The 21,285-nt window shown below is 30.3% G+C and overlaps 1 protein-coding gene across 1 annotated transcript; it reads right to left on the reverse strand.

Annotated features, from left to right (window-relative positions):
* Positions 1–4,606: 4,606 nt before the first annotated feature.
* LOC123300822 (cytochrome P450 9e2-like) lies at positions 4,607–8,101 on the reverse strand. The gene is made up of 6 exons (XM_044883471.1): positions 7,830–8,101; positions 7,591–7,757; positions 5,712–6,043; positions 5,429–5,657; positions 4,884–5,366; positions 4,607–4,819 (listed from the first exon to the last, which is right to left on the reverse strand). Exons 1-6 carry the CDS (start codon positions 8,030–8,032, stop codon positions 4,629–4,631), a joined length of 1,605 nt encoding a protein of 534 aa, XP_044739406.1. The 5' UTR covers positions 8,033–8,101; the 3' UTR covers positions 4,607–4,628.
* Positions 8,102–21,285: the final 13,184 nt, after the last annotated feature.

Below are 21,285 nucleotides of genomic sequence, written 5' to 3' on the forward strand. Positions count from 1 at the left end.
GCAATACCTTGTTTTTTTACAGACGGCAACGGCTGGAGCAATGGAGCATTTATTTGGGTAATAAATTAGTAATAAAATAGTCAAAAAATATTAACTGTATCTAATTTGTACGTTTTAACATTTCCATGGTGGCTTAATATTAAACTACCATCTAGCTACCATATTTCTCAGAAAAGGCTGGATTAATAAAACTTTTTCTTGTTTTTTATGTTAATATTCATTAATAAGCCAGTGAAAACGCACAATTGACTGACTTATGTTGAAATACCATGTGTAACTATACTAACATTACGCAATCGTTTGTTTTTGTAATCTTACAAGTATTTTAATTACTATTTATTATTTTATACTTTTTAGTCCGTTATAAAAACATGGTATATTAAAAATTTTATTTATTTTTACTTTTTTTGTTTAAATACTATACATTCTGTTTAAATACTTTAGGCAATATTTATTACATAAACATAATATGTCAAGCCTACAATTCTGGAGTCATCAGATTTGCCCATTGTATATTGCGTATAAAATAAGCAACTAAGATCATTGAAGCACTTCAACTATACGGCTTATTTTCTATACTGAACCTTGAACATACTCATTATATCGAAAAACGCGTTGCCTGAAAAAAGACCTTGAGTTACATAGAAACATGTTGTTTTATTAGCTTTCTTCACGTTACTTTGCTTGCCAAGATTTTTGGATGTCAGAGTGGAAAATATTCAACTACCCATGTGAAAGGCCACTTAGGTGTTGCTAAAATCTTGAGTATTTTACAAAAATAGCAAACCGGGAATAAATCAAATTAACTAAAATTGTTTTTTGTCTAAGGTTATACTTTTTTACCGCTCTGGCGCAACAAATATATCTACTTTTTATTACTCATTGCAGATAACGGAACTTTAAGATTGAGGTCAGGAAATATAAAATTTGCAGTAAGACGAGTCGAGACGGAGTTTTTTGCATTCGATTCAGTAAGATAATTATAAAATTTCTTGCCCCTTTTTTTGTAGACTTGAACCGGCGGTTCAGACGACTTGGGCCAACAAATTCTCCCAGTGAATTTTATAAATTTCCTTTAAAATTTTACTAGGGGGTTTTAAGATCGCTGATTTCGGATATGGCGCTCAAAATATTTCCCAGTGGACCTATGGCTACCTTTGTTAGTAACTATTCCAGTTTTTTCATTTGCGCAAACCTAATGGAAAACCACAGGTAATATATCCGGCACCCGATACTAATGATTATATGGCAGTTAGGTTAGGCTTGATCATACCTGGGTAGGCTTTGACTTTGATTTATTCTTTACGGCTTTTAACACGAAAGGTAAGTTCCGAAGTGTTAAAAATAGTTTAAATACGGAGTGTCTACCTGTTTAGAATCTAAACAGAAAATAGTTTACTGTTGTTAAAAGGATTACAAAAGGAATTTTAATTTACCATACTCATGGCAATGATAAGGTTTGGGAGTAGGGATAATATTTTTGGGGTAATTTTGTTTGGATATTCATTCATTTCTGAATTTTTCTTGGGTTACTTTGAATTGATAAAGTAAAAAGTAATTTTTTTTTGTAAGTGATTTTAATAATTGAAAAGACCATTGCTTTTCGGTCTATAAAAAGAATTAAATTACATTATTATATTTTTTTCCAGATAAATGTTTTAATTTACAAAAAAATAATTGGTGGGTACTCTGTATTTACACTGATTGAGTCTCACCTCGGAACATACCTCTCTTGCTTACTGTCATTGGAGTACTCTAATTTAATGTAAAATTTGAATACTCTAATTTCAATTTAATATCTATCAATAATAATTTGAAACAATTACAGCAATAAAATATATTCTTCCCTTATTATTATTATTCTTATTATTGACTCTAAATTTTTGATAATTAACAAGATAAATTAATATCGAATTTTTTAGGCATCAAACCAACATGACAGCCAAAGTTATAAATTTATAATTTCTTTAATTCCATGATCTTTTTTTTGATACCAAACAAGATGTATTTATATCTTTCTGAAACTTCAAACCAGCGATCTAGACATCTGATACTGGATGAAACCTGTTACCTGGGTGCATTTTAGGATAATAATACATAATGCATCCGCCATATACCTACCAAAAACATACCCCTTTCGATGTCAGGATCAGTGTTTAATATCTTTCAGTCCTCAATAGTTATATTTATGTAGATATTCATATTTTAGTTAAAATCGGATCTATTTATGCGGATTCAGAGGTGAAAAACGTATATAAACTCAACAATTTTCTACTAATTTTGGATGCTCCAAGCAACTCCTTTCTGTGGCACAGTTTAATTGAAAATTTAATCGGATCGAAACCTCCTAGGTATGTCGAAGTCTTTTTTTATTTTATTTTATATACCACTTACATTGCGTATAATTCATTAAATTGCCTGTATAAGCAAAAAAAATATAACAAAATATTCATAAAAGTTTGCACAACAAAGATGATTTGACTAAAGATCTTTGGCGTAGCTAGGCTGGGAAAGGACGGGATTTTAAGAAATATATAGTTTTCATTAATAATACTTTCAAAATAATTCTGATTTTATATTTTAATAAAAAAATCCGTCTGCTATGTAATGTGTTTACTAGCGCGTGTGTTCATTTTATACTTCAGAACCATTGATTGATTGGCATAATCAAAGCAGGTTTTTTTTGCTTTCTTTTAAGTAATTTCTGAAAAATTTCATATTGCTAGTGAAAATTGCTTATACTTCATTATACATTATTAATTATACGAAGAGAAAAAAAGGACGAAAACTCTAAATATTGACCTATAGCACCGATTTTGATGAAAATTTGGGATTAAGTGATGCTTTTTAAATGGGATGGTAGCCACCCCATCTAGGGAATGGGGAAATGTGTGATAAAAATGACAAAGGTTGCGTTAGAAAGATGAATTCTAAGTAAAAAGTTCCATGCACAAAACATGCTCAAAAAGTTCTAGCAGTTTCGGATGTATTTTTTTTTTTTGAAATATTGCAATTTAAATTTAAAAATTGTTTCGAAAAAAACATAAAGAAGTCTTTATCGTTAAATAACTCGAAAAAAAAAGTTACAAAAAAGTCTTTTTTTTCTTGAAATTTATTATTTTTTCCAAATTTTTTTTGTATTTAAATTGCAATATTTCAAAAAATATATATCTCTCGAAGTATAATAAATATAAAATAAATATATTGCGCTTCTATGTATACAATATATATTATACTTCTAGGGATAGGACCAAAACAGAAATATAGGACCAAAATTCCCCCTTGGAGATCAGAATGAAGGAATATCTAATCATATTGTTGATTTTGTCATATATTGTTCATAAAATTTTGCAATAAATTATTTTAATATTTTATCTTAAACATTCAGTATACTTACAGTTAAATTTACGCCAACCATCAGCTCCGACTTTATACTGAAAGCACTTGGGGCTAGTGCTCATGGCCGAAATTTTTCGGCAGAAAAAATCGGAGGTTGAGAAAAAATTTCTCCACGTCATCGAAGATGCTCTGAAAAAGTTAATCATGCAGAAAACATCTTCGAATTATATAAAATAAAATTTTTTTCATTGCTAAGAGGTGTTCTAAAAGGTTCTACAAGTTTTTGGCTGATTGATGAAACTCCTGAAAAGTTCTATCAAAACCGGGTTCGATTGAAATATTGCTGTCGAAAAATGGTAGAACGAAATTTATTTTCGGATCTATTGAAACTTCGGCGTATGAACGAGCTGTATACAGGATCCGAATGTGGAAATAGCATATCGAATATTAATTACATTTGCTGTAAGATTCGACAATGAGTGAGAGTAGATTAAATAGCTTAGCCGTTCTATGCATCGAATCAGAAGTACTTCAAAGTTTAGATTGTGGAAATTTAATTTACCAATTTGCAAATAAAAAAGTCAGACACGTATGCACTATTACATAACGTTTTGAACTGTGGTGTTAACAATTAACCCGACAATATAAAGAATCCGTTGTAATAAACAACCCGACGGTATATTCATTCAACGGTTCACACACATGCAGTACAACTAGAATTCTAACCAATTCTAAATAAGAAATAAACAATATCGTTCTATATTACTTAAACAGAGATAGAAAACACATACAAGTAAAATATACGGAATAGAACATACGTAACAGTTCTAGAATTTGCTAGACTGTACGGTAACAATTGATTGTAAATATATAAACACCGCACAGTGTGCGGCACAATCAGATTACAATACAGACTCTTCAAGCTAACTACATTCAAGTTCGATCATCTATTAGAATAACATTAAAATAAAAGTATTGTGAACATTTGTATGTAACAATAAAAAAAATTTTACAATAAAAATTCGTATAAGTATTTGAGTATAGTATAAACAGTTCGTTTTTTCATTACACAAATTTGATTACGTTAAGCCCGCTACAAAACATTATATTGCAATTTATGAGTAGGTAATCCTTAATATACAAAATAATTTTTTTTTAATATATTTAACCTATTTACAATAAATATTCTGTTATGAATGACTCATTATATTTATTAAAAAATTTATTTGAGTGATAGGGATTTATTGGCGAATAATTTATGACATAATTGGCAGGCCTTTTATTATCGTTTATTTTTGCAATTTAATATCACAATGTTCTCTTAATTTTAACGCTACATGAAAACCATTTTCTAAAGTTGTATTCGCACTTTTCGTTGTGACTTTTGGTGGAATCATTGATTTTTCATTTGGAATAAGTTCAAAATATTTGACCATATAAAAAATTGCCATTTTTGCTTCCATCAATGCAAATCTTGACCCTAAAAAAAACAAATAGTAACTTTAAAATAATGCTTTCTATGAAATTCAAATTTATTTACTTACCAATACAATTTCTTGGACCACCTCCAAAAGGTAAATATGTAATTGGATTAATGTTGTCTTTATTCTCATCACTAAATCGTTCTGGGTCAAATTTATCCGGATTGGGGAAGTATTCGGGACTACGAAGCAAAGCCCATGCTGGGAAAAATAAAACTGTTCCTTTTTCTATGGTAATTTCTTTACCATCCTCCACTTCAACAGTATATGGTTTGATACACATTCGATCCAAAAAACTTGCTTGTGACCATTTTCGTAAGCTTTCTGACATAATCATATCTAAATATTTCATTTTATTTAAAACATCGTATGTAAGTTTCTTATTATTTTCATTCAAAACTTTTTCGTTTTCTTTGTAAAGACGTTCTTGTATATCGGGATTGAGGGCCAGTTCATAAAGAGCAAAACACAAGCTTGTTGATACAGATTCAAATCCAGCTAAAAAGAATACAAAAGCTTGTGCCGCTAAATCATCTTCACCCAAATCTACAAAAGAAAACAAAAATCAACAAACATAATTTTCACCTAATCTGTTTAAAAGATCTTACGAATTTTTTTATTTGTTTGAACTATTTTTGATTCTTCCACAGCGGCAAATCCTTTATTTATTTCTTCGATTGTATCCGTCTGTTTTAAGGAACCAGTTTTAGCTTCAATCAAAAGTTGTAACATATCTGGACGGTAAATATTTTCACGTTCTCGAGTATTAATGGTTTCAAGTGCGATTTTTCTTAGATAATCGATGGGCTCATTAGGAATCAAACCAATACGCAAAAACTAAAAATAAAAAAAATATAAAAACTGAAAGCAATATTTTTCGGATAAACTTACTCTAGCTACGTGAGGGAGGAAATTACATAAAAGCCATCGCCATGTTGAAAAATTTGAGACTTTTCCACCCATTCGATAAAAATCATTATTTCGATCACGTAAAGAATCAATCTTAATTCCAAAAGCAGTTGTTGCAATAATGTCATTTGTAAGTCGAGTAATGATATCTTTTAATTCCACATTCAATGGTTTACCACCATTGTTTTTAGCTTCATTTATAAAGAAATTAACAAAATTTTCTCCTACATCAGCCATTAAATGAAACATTCCACGCATTTTATTTCCAGTAAATGCAGGACTTAAGGTTGCTCTCATGTCTCGCCATTCATTTCCTAAATAATTTAATAATTTTCATATTATTTAAAGACTACTTTAGCTTAGTTATATTCGCTTAGGGGCCATTCATTAATTACGTAAGCATTTTGGGGGAAAGGGGAGTTTTAAAAAATCTATTCATGTGCTTATGTGAGGGGAGGGGAAGCTAAACCCATTCTTACGTAACATTTTATGAGTTGAAATTTAATAATAGTTATAATGTATGTATAGACATCGCGAACTAAAGTCTCTGTGCTAAAGAATAAAAATCTAAAAAACTGTGAGTTTTAGTGTAACTCATCCTTTTCTAACAACCTTTTATCATTCGGCAAAACGAGATTAAATCTTACGTAAGATATGGGAGAGGAGATTCGAGAAATCTTATGTATGCCTGCGTGGGGGGAGGGGGTGGTGAAAAATCGTCAAAATGATGCCTACGTAATTAATGAAAAGCTCCTTAAATGATATAGATAAAATGCATTCAGAAGACGTTTTCAATATAAGGCCATGCTTGATGAAAGGATAAAAATGAAATGAAACCTTTTGGTTCAACAATAAAATGGCAAAAATCAAAGTACATTGATTTTGTCTGAAAAGAGGAAGTTTTTACGAGACTAGCCCTGTTTCCAATAGATGCCAATAGGCTTTTGTCCCAAATTTGAAAATTGGTTTATACGTTACATTAATGTCTGATTTACACCAAAAAAGTATTATTTAAAAAATAAAAACACGATTTGCACTATATTTTTTGCATTTTAAAAAACCAATTCAAATTTACTTCGAAAACAATGTAGTGTCATGACGTTTTAAATGACATTACAACTTGGCATACCAAGCATTTTTGTGTACAAGTTAAATCAAATAACCTGCTTCGTTCTATTAAAATGTAGTGTTGTTTACATAGAGTTCGTCATGGCGTGACGTAATACTTTCAATGCTTTCTGATTGTTGTTTGAACGTGACTGAATGTTTAATTTTACTACAATTATTTAATAAAAATAATAATAATCCTTTTTTTTTATGAAAAATAATTTTGTGTTTTTTTATCATGATTAATCATTAGAAACTTTTATCTAACCGATTTATTCTTAGTGGACAAAAATCGAGAAAAAGAAATTAAGAAATTTTTTTAACCCCTGCCCTCAAATTTTTGATGTTTATTCTTCAAAGTAAATAGATTTGAAAAATGCAAAATTTTTAGCTTAGAGAGTATATTTCACAGTTCAATACAAAATTATCTAATTAATTTTGAATAATTTGTTCTTGTACTCCCATAATAAAACCCGCAATATACATGACCACTCACAAAGACCCATCCCTCAAAGATGGAGTGTAGAGCTTTAAATATGCAAGGAAAGAAGCCCAAAAACCAAGTTCTAAGTTCCTAACTTCAAAATTGTCGACTTTCGCGTATAAACTACCGCCCCTTAAGCTGCCTTCTTGAAACTACTGTTCAAACTTCCATGCATCTAGAATCCTTCCTCCCGCCGCTTAAGATGTGTGAGATCTATCATTGAAGTTAAAGTTTGATAAAAAATGGACATATTATGCAAAATTATTTTACCTTTTAAAGAGAATAGATTTCGATCTATAACCGGATTAATACCATCTAAAAATATCGAATCGGAATGGTCACCAAAATGATCAAAATTTTTAATTAGTACATTCTTAATCAGATCTAAATCACGAACAAGTATGGCTGGCTTTCCAAATAAAAACATTCCGTAACATCTAAATTGAAAAAAAAAAAAAATTATTTAAAACTTTCTGACAAAAAATATTTTGATTTGATGCAGTATTTACTTCTTTTCTGGATACGCATTGTAAAGTGTTATCAAATCATCCCCTAAAGATGTTTTTTTAATTGCATGCCAAAAGAAATTGCCCACAATTGGATACCCTTTTACGTAAGGTATACCACGTTTTTCCCAATGACTTAACGGTGCCACCAAATACCAATAACACACCACTATAATTGTTAAAATCACTAGTGCTATGATTAACATTTTTTCTTTATTTATAAATAAACAAATACAGAAATACTATTTATAGTCTTATAAAGTTGTAATTGGCAAACTAACTTTATTTTTCTGAATCCCGAATTTTTTATTTTATCTTATAGTGGCATTTTAATATCAAACAAGATAATACAATCTCTCTGTAAGATTCATTACCTTGAATGTCAGGCAGGCCCGTGCGCCTGTGAGAGGTTTGGGGGGTCGACTCATCCTACCCAACTCAATGAGAAACTTTCCACGCAAATTAAAACTAACAATATAGTCCTGTAATTGCAGACATTTATGAAACGCATTTCTACTGACTAGTTATCTGTTCAAGCTGTTTCGACATTTGTTGGCATTTACTGAATTTAGTCTTGAGACTGTGACCATTGATATTCGTCGCTTTTTGTGTAAAAGACGACTCATTAAAATTATGGAAAAAGAAAATATGAACATAAATAACATATGCTGTTAAAGTTAATATGATAAGAATTGAAGAACTCCATTTTTGCTCGTTGATTTCCGGCCATCTAGGTCGGCAATGTTAAAATATGGAGAAAACGCATTGTAGGGCAAGACGTCAAAAATTATTGCTCGAAGCAATCGATATTTGTATTGAAGATGCGTTTCTAAATGTCTATCAATACTTCGCGTTCTGGCACCTGTGATAACAGCGGTAGATGAACGCACTTTTCAACTTTGCTTCGTCTCCAAACATACCTTGGATCGACAATGTCTGAAGATGGGCGAAACGGTTTAGCCTTTCTCAATATATATCGCGGTGTAGTGGTTGATGCTTTGTAAAAGTTTTTTTTCTGTACATCACAGAGTTAACTTATTGAATAATAGTGACTGAATATCACATTTTTACCTGAGGTGGGACGCACTTAAACCAAAGGGTCCATTGAGATATCGAAAAAGGGTTGGTCCATACTACACTCCGTGAACCATTTGGAGCTGTTTAAGAACAGTAGGAGTGATTTTACGTGAACGGTCTTAAGATCGGAGAAGTCGTCAAAGAAAAGCTGGCTCAAGCGAGTCCATATCTTCATAGCAAGAGCGGGACAGTAACAGAGAATATGATATATTGTTTCTCCTTGCTCCCCACTGTTACAGCTCCTGCAATAGTCGTGATACACTATCAGGCCTAGGCGTTCATCGTGCCTCCTCACGTGCCATCCAGTGTCCTGTAATAGCCGCAACAATTTTGCTAATAGAAGTGCTTAGAAACGATATAAGATCTTCGGAACGCCAATGATTGTACTCAGACCATTTCTGAATAGCAGTACCACAAATACGTTTCTGTATCCGTCTATGATTGATCTTTTTTAATATACCCTCTTTAAGGAACAGTTTGCAGTCTGGCTGCTTATTGATGCTTGTATGGTAGCAATATGCCATTTATAGCTTGATCTTCGGCTTCACAATTTCCGGGAATGTCCCTGTATCTCGGTACCCATATCAGGCTTACATTCATTTGTTCCGCCAGCTCATTTAAGGGTGTACGACAGTCTTGTGCTAGCTTTGAGGTTAAGTAGATCGGTGGAAATAGTAATGACCCTACACATGAAAGTGCTCAGTCTTAAACATTCATATTTCCGTAAATAGCCATCCCTTCCCCTTGATACACAATACAGTGACCCGGGTGTTCTCTTAATTCAAAAAGAATTTTTCGTGTTTTTATTTAGTTTATGACCTAAAACATGATGAAACAAAAGTTTGAACCCCTCTCCCCTCATCTGGATAATACCAGCGCACGGACCTGCTATTTTTAAGTTAATTTTTTAAGTTTTAATAAAAAAAACTACTCATTAAAGAATATCTCTGTGAAGTTTGTTCACGAAAAAAATTACCTGAAATAGAATTAAGGGAATTAACATGAAATAGAATTAAGGGATCGCACGCACAATTGGGGACCTTTTCAGTTGTTTATCCAAATAATCGTCTTTTTTGTATTATGTTTTTGGAGGATAAACTGCTATTAATTATGGGAAAAAAATTCATAATATCATGCAAGTATTCAGTTGTACAATAAACTTTATTTTCGACTGAAAATATCGGTTCACACTCTAGCACCGCCAGAGTTGGATTTAAGCTTAGCGTCGCCTCTGGGAAAAGTTAAAAATGCCGCCCCATTACCGATATTTTACATAAAATGATTAAAGTTTGGATATTAAATTTTTAAATAAATAAAATGACTCATTCATAGCTAAGGATTACTAGATAACCCGTATAAAATTTTCCCAAATAAGCATCCGGTCGATAGAATGCCGGTAGCGAGACTACCGACAACAGTTAAAATAAACAGGTTAGTAAAATATCAACAGTGATTTTTTTTCTTTTTATTGTGTATAGGCAATTTTAGTACAGATATGATATACAAAATTAAAAAATACTTAACAAAATTGTATCCATTTTTAGACCGTGGCTCTGTTGTTCGTCATTCGCCAGATCAGCTTTAAAATGAGCGATAAATCATGAAATTTAAAAAAAGAATAAGTTAGATCTCGCGAACCAACAATAAAACAGGCTACAAAAATAATATACACAATGATTACTCATAAATTGCAATATAATGTTCATATTTTCAAAGGCAAGCGCGCCTGATTTTCAAATTGGTCGTTTAAATCTTTACAATCTAAGCGTTCAAGTAGATCTGATTCGATGCATAGAATAGCTAGCTAGCTAAACTATTTAGTCTATTCTCATTTATTATAGAACGTAAGTAATTTTTAAACGTTTAGATCGTTGAATTTATTTTTTATCCCAAGAATGTTATCCAACGAATTCGTTATCCAAAATGTCAAATTCAGTTATAACCGAGAATTTTTCTGAATCTTTTCATATGCTTAAGAAAATTAAAAACATATTCGGAAGAAAGAAGTAAATTAATATAAAAATAATAAAAATCTTTCAAATAATAAAATATCGATCAACATCGACTTTGGTAAAATATTTTGGTAAAAGGAAAATCGATTTTTAATCAATAGATTTTTTTCGTTCAAGATCTATCCGAGTATATTTTTATGATCACAGCGCTGTGATAGTTAACTTTTTATTAGGTCACCCGGCTGATCATTTTCATTAAAAAAAAAAAAGATTTTTATTCAATAGAACGATTATAGAATCTATTGATATATTTATTTATTTTGTAGAAATTTTGTATTATTATGCTTAAAGCGTGCTTTTGAGTTCCTATTGTTTTCTTGGTAGTTGATATTTGCAATTTTCTGATAATGTTTTTCATGTAAATTTTGTACTTTAGTTGCGTCGTGTGTTTTTAAAATGAATTTCGTATTTTTGACTTTTGCGTGTTTTGTGTTTATACCATGTATATATAAAATATACCATGTATATATGAAATACATCCTAACTGTATATAGATTTCCCTCTAGGGCAATCATTTATGGCTCTTATAAAAACTTGCAAAAACTCTTTTAAAGATTTTTCATGGAAAATACTTCAAAACGTTTGTAACTGGGAAAAAACCATTTCAGGATACTTACTGGCCATTGTAAAGTCAATAAACATTTGCACAAAATCAATCTTACTGGGAACGATCTCTAAAGATTTTGCCATGAAGAGAAAGATACTGGAACATACAATCTACTCTCTCAAACGACACCATCACTTAAGATGTACTGATCTCTATTAAAGTGAAATAAATAAAGTGTTGCCCAAAAATATCATTTTATTAAGTTTATTTAAACGCACAGCTCCTGGAGCACCTTTGAAATAATAGATAAATAATAGATCAAACTAGTCGCAGTGCAAAATAACTTTTGTGACCTACTCCATACTCAAATTTAATTTTATTTCAATAGTATTTATAAGTTCTCACCACCATACGAAGTCATTCATAAATACCCCTCCAGAAATGCTTATAAAACTTAAATATCCTTAGCCTAACGTCAAAGAAAATTCTCATAAGTGGGAGGCGTTCTCTTTTACGAGGTCCGCAAAATTTGTGTTGCGCATAATTGAAAAAGATTTCTAGAAAAAATGAAAAATCTAGAATTTGGATTTGAAAGTTTATGTTTAGGGTTTGTTTTAAGTTTTGGATAGTTATTCGTAGACCGATTGTGAAAGTGGTGTCAGGTTTATAGACAGTAAGATAATGATAATAACAATTGTAATCTATATTTATGTTTTTATGATGTGAGAAGATTTATAAAAAATGATATAATTTTAATAGATTTCATAATATCATGTAAGTATTCAAGAGTATAACAAAATTTTTTTTCGACTTAAAATATCGGTTCCTGCTTTTAATGATCAGAACAGGGGCGTAGTTTCCGCCGTATCAGCCGCATCAATGATACAAGGCACCCGGGCTACAGAGACCCCTAACAGATGTAAGCAAAAATTAGAAAAATGCTATCAGACTTATCACTATTGTCTATAGAGGCAGAAATTTTAGAAAAACTGAAGTTTTCAGATATAGATGATTTAATAAATTAATTTGCCGAAAAAAGGCAATAAAAGTGTATATTAAATTTGAATTGTTTGGGTAGTTCAATTTGTAGGAGGAAGTGATAATCAATAAATATTTATTTTAATTTAATGCAAGCAAGCATTTTGGTTTCTTTTGTGAGAAATCTTTACCCATCATTTGGGCCCTACAAGTAATTTTGATGCGGGGCCCCTCCAAGGCGAGCTACGCGACAGGATCAGAAACAAAAAAAATTAAACAAACTTTTGTTAGTAAGGTTGAAATTATCAATATAAAAAAATGATTCTTACTTATTATTTTCATTACCTTCATAAACAAATTTAAGAAATATATATATATTTTTTATTTTGATGATAAATTACGGATGAATTGTATCATATGCGTGATTATTAACAGAAAAATAATGTCCTGTGAATTGTAAATGGCGAAATTTTAATATAATCTATAAACATTATAGCGAAACTAGCTTGCTTCGTTGGGTTTAACGGCGTTATAGCCTTCACCTGCCTTACTTTCACTTATCCCCTTTCCATAACACTCGAAATAATGATAGGGATTGTTTTACACATAGGTAAAATATAACTACAATTTCCAATGTACTGTTCTACTAAGTGTAAAATAGTCATAATTCATTGAGTTTATCAGAACAGATGACCATGAATTGTAATTTTACCATTTTTTTTATGTTTTTACGTTGGCATTTTGACAGAAATAATTTATGGTTCAAAATAATGCTCATAGATGGCGCAGTGAAATGTCAGAGTAAATATTATCTTTAAATTATTTAAAAAATATATATCTTTATAAATTATAGCTCATGTGTTAGTCTGAGGTATGAACTATATTATTGTAGAGTTACAATCAAATCCTTTCAATAGTTTTTCACAAACAATCTTACTTTGACTTTTATAATATAAATGGGGAAAGAGATAGGGAAGGGATAATGTAAGTATTTCTAACAGGGATGAATTTATTTATAAAAATTTAGCTCATAAATATTGAAAACCTCTTTATCTTAATAAAAGTAAATAATTTAAATGAAACATTTTTGTATAAAGTACTAATTAATATAAATTAATATAACATTGCGTAATAAAATACTATTTAAAAAAAAAAGATTAATTTTAATATTATTGATATTAAAAAAACAAATTTAATTTTCAAGTTTTAGCTATCATTTTTCGATCTAACCTATATCACAATAATCATTGTTTTATTATTTTCAATGTTACATCCATTTTCTATGTTACATTTAGTTGTTTCGTTAAAGGCCTTGGTGGGTGGAATCATTGACTCTTGATTTATTACTTCATTGACATTTTCTTGCATTTTCCACACTGCCTAGAGACGGCGCTAAGGTTAAACTATGACTATCTTAGAACAATTGGAATTTACATATAGGGGAAAGTGTTCTATAATGATATCTCTGGGTGAAATGATCCCTCGTTGTTTTAAGTGAACCATTAAAGCCATCTAGTATATTTATCGATAGGTGGCGTCCACGTGATCAAACTAATCGTTCAACAAAAACTGATGACGATGTATAAGCTATTTTGTGTTCCGTAGCAAAAATATCAATTAATTAATTCTTCAATTTTTCTCAATTTTTCCCAAAAAATTGCTCCAACAAAAAATTGGCGGTCTCATTATAACGTTGATATCTTTTGAAACCTACTTCTTAGTATGTGCAAACCGGCAATTTTTTATTATCAAAGGGATGAAAAATCAGACTCTTTCAAAGGTATGACCTTATAAAAAAAAGTATGACTTGCAGCAGATTATAGATCGTGAACCTTCCTTTTGGAGTTTTAATAAAGAAAATTTGAGTAGGAGTAGTAATAAATAAAATTAACTAAGTTCAACCATGGCTCGATTGACAACTTAGTATAGAAACAAGGGACAGAATGTTTGAACTGTCTATTTTGTATATGATTCTAAGAACACTTCCATTACCATTTGTAACTAATCCATTTTATAAACATTTTTGTGTTAACTTATGATCTAAAGGTTGCATAAGTTAACACCAGACTTTAATGGTTGTAAAGTCCACTCACAGGGCTGAAGCGAATGGTGTCACGAATGAGATACAACTACCTTACCTGGTTGAGTGGTGAAGTTGGCACAAACGCATGAGTTGTTTGTATGAAAGTAATATACTGTCTAAAAAATTTCAAATATTGTTGTTTGGAAATATAACATAGTTCTAAAAAATCTTTTTTTGATTGGTTCTACAACTTATAAATATTGTTTGATGTGGTTGGAAAGATCTTCTTGATATTTTGTATAGAGTAATAATTGTTAATTTCGAGTAACTTTTTGTCAACTTTTAAAAACGAAGGGTAGTTTCCCAATAATGGGCCTCGACTGTTAAAGTCTTGGACTTGTTTCTTTCGTTTCAGATTTTGTTTAACGCAGTCGGATTTTTAATTTTTTTAAATTGTTTATTTTTTTCTCTTGTGTTTTATGGGGGTTTTAAAAAAAATCTGCTTAATCAAAATGACCAGAAATTGGTACAAATTACATAATTTTGTAATATTTTTCAAATTTGATAATATTCACTCATATTGCTTGAGGGAATTTATATTATTTTGTAAATAAGAATTTCTTCAATTCTAGGCAATAAAAAATTACATCATTTTTAAATAGGTACATTATATATTCACACAGACAATTAAAAAATTGTAATTTTTTTACTTTAAAATACTTTTTATGTTCAATTGATAAATTTACATAATAATCATTTTATTATCTTATTAGATAATTAAATATGAAAAGCTTCGATCAGAGCCGGTTTTAATTCATGGGTTACCGTCGAGGGCGATAGGCATGGGTTGCCTATAGAATATTATTACCATCGCTGTGACGAACTGTAATGTACTCCAATCTTTAGACTTCGAAAACTCGATCACCTAATTTACTAAATTAGCCTTCTTGACACTCTTACGAAGTAGCACATAGTTGGGCGAGAAACGAGAATGTGGAAAGGATACTTGTGTGCACAGCTATATATGTGCGTTCCTATCTGCCTGACTCAGATTCTCGTGTCGTATTTTTCAAAAATGTGTTACCATATAGAACAAGTTCAATTTTTGCAGTGAAAACTTCTTTAGCGACGTTGAGCACTTTTTGGTAGGGGAAAATGAATTTCGCGTCACCAACATGCTCATGCCTAGCGCATGCGCATCTGTCGTTTTTGTAAATATTTTATGTAAATTTATGTAAATACAAATACTTTGTTGGGGTGTTACTGTACATAAGTTACAAGGAACTACTTTAGATCAAGCTGTACTTGAATTAAGTTCACGTATTTTTGCAAAATGTCAAGCCTTTGTAGCGTTGAACCGGGTTAGATCTCTAGATGGACTATTAATCAGTAGTTTAGATCACTGTAAGCTACTTAATAATCCCCATGATATAAACTCCCTCAATGAAATGATCAGATTACGAAATTAACCATCTTAATTATAACTAAAAAGTGTAAAATAAAAAAATACAAAATCCGACTGAGTAAAAAGTAAACCTAACTTCTTAAAAAATGAACTGAAAAGAAAAAACAAGTCCAACAGTTTACATAGCGACTTTAACAGTCGGGACCCAAGAGTATCTGGTTATAATTGTATCCTTGTGATGTAAGCACTTGATATTAAACTGATCAGTGATTTAGATATTAGGTATATTTAATATTTAAATCAACCTTTTTTAATTAATATACGACCTATTAAAAATTGACGAAACTGTTTTTCTTCTATATATTAAATATTTCAAAAATTATGAAACAATCTATTTTTGGATAATATTACAATTTGCAATTTCAAAATTCACATTGAATAAAAAATGATTTATATCTCTTGTTAAAAATTATAATTTGAAAAGACTGACAGACTAACAAATAGATTGAGATAGAGAATTTAGAATTTTACCTCCACATACAATTTTTTATGGAACCTTTGTAGAATTATTAGGAGAAATGGTTTTCGGTGGCTGTAATATATATATCGTTTCAAACACCAAACTTCATGCATCTTATACAAGATAATGAAAAAAAAAAATATGACTCACTTTTCTATAAGAATAAAAGTTTTAAAATTGAAGGGGTGTAATGAAAAAGGTGTGACTAATCTTTTTATTCAAAGAAAATGATCAGCTGGGTGACGTAATAAAAGGTCCATTTTTTCACTATCGCGGCGCTGCGACCTTAAAAATATACTCTGTATATTTTTTATACAATATATAATGTATATTATGAAACATATCAAGGTATACTAAGTTTAGTATCAAGTTTTTAACGTTTAAAAATTTTGATGCTACGAACAAAATTTTGGTATAGGTGTTCATAAAATCTATTTCCGGTTTCCTTTTGACTGTCCGACCGTCTGTCTGGCCCCCTGCTGAAATTTTTATAGTGTGCTCAGAACGTTAAAAGTGGGACTAAGTTCGTAAATGAGTCATACGTCAATTGGGTCTTGGGTCCGTAAGACCCATCTTACAAACCGTTAGAGGTAGAAGTTCAAATGTAAAAATGTTCCTTATAACAAAATAAACAACTTTTGCTTAAAAATTTTTTCGTAAACTTCACTGTTTTTCCGTGAAGGCGGAAATTAGGTGCAAATTAAATAGTATGTATTATATGAGAATATCAGTTATGTGTGTATGTGACATGTATGTATGAGTGGCTATCTAAGAGTGGTCATCTTTCTTTACAAACATGAAAAATAAACTATTCGTAATCAATACTACCTATACATAGTATTTCAACAATTTACTCAGTTAATTGTTTGTTTTCACTTGTTGGTATAATATTTACAAATGAACCTATGGGCTAGGTGTGTCCCAACTCAGGGTAGCCACTATAGCCTAGCCTAACCTTTACAAATGACGGAAGAGTCAAAATGTGAAAAAGTCAAAATTTACTGGACTTCGAAGACCAATTTGGCTAACAGCTATAACTAAATAGCTATAAAAAGGAGGATCTGTAGCAAAGCTTTAAAGAATTTCAAAAATATTTTTTAGGTACTAAGTAGATATCAAAGTCAGAAATTAGGTGCTCTGTAACTTACACCGTAACTCAATAACTCAAAGTTGCGTTGCTAATGCAATGAAAATAAGAATGAAATAATGAATGTTAGAGAAACCTGAAATTGTCATATTAACAACGAAAGTCTTGAATTTCGAAAAACAACGCTAAAAATAAGGTCTCTCTAAAACTGGAATGAATGCTTAGTCAGGTATAAACTAAGCGTGGTAATTAAGTGCTAATTCATCTTTATTAAGTGAGGTCTGCAGGAAAATTTTATAGTATCTGAATATGAATGTTATTTGAGTATTTGACACCAGATTTGTTATATACATATTGTATAGACAAGTAAAATAATATCATAATCTTACAGAGATAAACACATATAAATGCATATACTTAAAACACCGCAAAACATAACCAATAAATGACCCTGATCTCAATGCCGAGAATCGAAATTGCATGTACTAACTATAATTACAACAAAAACTATGTCGAAATATTCTTTTTGTCAAGGTTATTTTGTTTTTAAAATGTAATTTTCATGCAAACCAATGACAGTTCAGCTATATTATAAACTAACTATGTATTCATTGATACAATATATTGCTTATACAATATTAATAGGTATTAACAGACAGGTAATTTTAAAAAGTAAAGTCTTAGGTAGTAATAAATAGTATAGTAATAAATAGTAAATAGTAGTAGTTCCTAACGTTAAGCGAGAAAAAATTTAGTTTTTCTTTACCGTACCTTTTAAGAGAAAAATTAATAAAATTATTCAAAAAAAAAAATGAAATGGTTTGTGTTTGCAAAACTAGCACAGTTCAAAGTAACTGAAAATAAGCGATTTTATGGATTTATTCAAAGACAAAAAAAAATTTAAAAAAGTAAGGTTTTGGCGCGTAATCTCAGAAGTGTTAGTTAGTGCGTTAATTGACGCTTTGTGTACATAAAAAAACGATTTTTGGTCAATATCTCGGGAACCATCAACTTTATGAAAAAAGGTTTCAAACAAAAATTGTCAGGAATTTTTTTCCCTAAAAAAAAATGTCGAATCCAAAATTTTGATATCTTCACCCATTTTCCCGAAAATCGGGAAAAACGGCCAAATATATATATATATCTTAATATATATATTTCTTGTGTGCGTGTGTATGTAATTGAACTCCTCCTAGACGGCTGGACCGATTTTGATGAAATTTTTTGTGTGTGTTCGTGGAGATTCGAGAATGGTTTAGATTTACAATTTGGTCCAGTACAACTGTTTTTGAGGGCTCCGTACCAAAAAAATGAAATTTCATTAAATGGTGGGAGCGCATATAAATCATATCACATTATGTATACTATGTGTACTATGTATTTTTAATAGTATTCAGGTATTGTCAATAGGCATTTATTAGAGCCATATGCGAGCGCAGCGAGCTCTACTATCAAAGGTCAGGCCAAAGGTCGAAGGTCAGGCCACTCCAATAAATAGGAGTTAAATTGGGGTTTAGCGGGATGGGTTTAGCGGACAGGCTAAACGTAGTATAGGTATTCATGAATTGGAGTTACGTTTTTACGGGACAACGTCCGTCGGGGCCGCTAGTATATATATATATATTTATATGCTAATTAACAATATCTTAAAACTTATTAAGGAATATATGAATTTATAAATATACATGCGCAAAATGTTAGAAAAGTACCGGAACAGCAAAAAAACTCGAAAAATAATTATTTAGCAAAACTTATTTTTGTAAAAAAATTTTAGGGCTAAAAGAGTTGAACTTGAAGGTTAAATAAAATAAATTGATAAGAATGAGAGGTTGTTCAAAACATTTTTTTCGAAAAAAGAATACATTATGTTGTAATTTGTCTAATAAAAAGATCTGATTTTGAAAAGTTTTATTAAGTCAATATTTTTAGTTAAAATATTCAAAATCTTCAATTCGTTTATGACTCAACATATCATCAACCTTCGCGTTCCATACATGTAATTGTTCTTTTTCAAATTCTTTAAGTACACTTCTACGTATGTTAGGAGTGATTCCGTTTTCTTTATTATCTGCTCTAAATGAACTACATTTCTAAACAACCATTAACCATTCCTATCGAACTTTTTCAATTTGTAGACCTGTACATTCGATTTCAAAAGTGAATAGTTCAATGTAAATAAGTATTTTCAAAAGCAGAGATTTTTATAAAGAAATGGCTTTTTTCATAAACCTTTTAATAAAATATTTTTCCATATGGATTGATATCCATTGTCGTATGAGAAAAGATTTCACAACCACCCCCCACCCCCTACACCCATAGAGGTAAGGATTTGGAAGTGGTGAATTTAGATTCAGTAAGTATAAATAGATATATTTATACAATTTTCTTAGGACCACATAATTTTTTAATCTTTCTAAAATATGATTGTGAAGGTCACACGATATTCCTATTACCTAGCATTTATTAGTAACTGGCCTGATACCCGCCCGTTTCACTGTGCTTAAAAGTAAAAAAACCGCTTTATTGCCTCCACCTCTCTTGATGTACACAGTTTTCAATTTTGTTAAATGTAAAATAGTCTTAATTCATTGAGTATATCAGAAAAGTTGGCCATGAATGGTTTGATATTGAGTATTTTAAATTTTTACAGAATACTTTAATTTCAAAATGATGATTATAGATCTGCTCCATCTATAATCATCAATTTGAACCATAAATTACAGATTTCTGTAAAAATTTATAATAGTAAATGTTAGGATTAAATTTTATTTTTTAATTTTTTTTAAAAATAAGTATTTATAAATTATAGTTCATGTGTTATTCTGAAGTATTAGCTATATTGCTGTACAGTTTCATTAAAAACCATTCGCTAGTTTTAACGTGCAAGCGTAGCAAACAAACAAACATCCTTACTTTCGCATTTATAATATATAGAGATGTTTTAAGAATTTTGAGACTCATTGTAACTATACTTATTAATTAATATACCTAATTTAAAATAATTTCATTGCTTTTATTAATGTCATTTGCTATTAATGTGTGTGTACATTACATGTATTTTTTAAATTTTATTGTTAATTAATAAAATATTATGTTATGAATAAATTATGATGAAATTTTTGTAAAAAGTACAAAATTAATTTACTAATTGTTATCTATTATTTGAAAATATTTGTAACAATTAATTCATTCAAATTGTTTGTACAAATTGATGTAATAACTAATAAATAAACAGTTTTATTGTTCATTATGTTTTAGTGTGTCATGTACTAAAGTGCAGATGAAGATTACGTTGAAGGTTGCATTAAACAATGCCTGTACGGCAGTAGCGGATGCTTAGGGCAAAAATGCTCAGAGGGAATATTTAAGGATAAAAATAGACTTTTTATAGAAAAATTGGAAAAATTATTTTCAAAGTGAAATGACACAATGACAAGTTTATTTGGTGACACTCTCCAAAGGGTCGGATTGTCCATTAGCACCAAGGCTTCAACTTTCAGAAAAGGATAACTATAGGAAAAGAAGGATTATTATATATATATATATATATACAGTGGACCCGCGGTAATCCGGCTCCTGTCTAAACCAGCACTCCTTGTAATCCAAAATAACTATAACGGCAATTACAATGATTGAAATCTTATCACTTTGATATGTAATTTGTCGGATTACAAGGTATTTTTTTAAAAAGTTCCGGACTACCAGGAGATTTGTGGCAGTACTCTATAGTCCGACAAATTCGATAATTCGACATCACCTGGGAAAATGTTGGTTGGATTATCGCGGGTCCACTGTATATGTAGTGGTGGA

The sequence above is a fragment of the Chrysoperla carnea genome, chromosome 1 (assembly GCF_905475395.1).
Source record: "Chrysoperla carnea chromosome 1, inChrCarn1.1, whole genome shotgun sequence".
Classification (NCBI taxonomy): Eukaryota; Metazoa; Arthropoda; class Insecta; order Neuroptera; family Chrysopidae; genus Chrysoperla; species Chrysoperla carnea.

Bases quoted from the DNA above. Each gene is read 5' to 3' on its own strand.
- LOC123300822 (XM_044883471.1), bottom strand. From the start codon at position 8,032: ATGTTAATCATAGCACTAGTGATTTTAACAATTATAGTGGTGTGTTAT. The intron at 5,658-5,711 runs GTAAGTTTATCC...TTTTATTTTTAG, and splicing joins TCCTCCCTCACGTAGCTAGA to TTTTTGCGTATTGGTTTGAT. The intron at 4,820-4,883 runs GTAAGTAAATAA...TGTTTTTTTTAG, and splicing joins TGGTCCAAGAAATTGTATTG to GGTCAAGATTTGCATTGATG.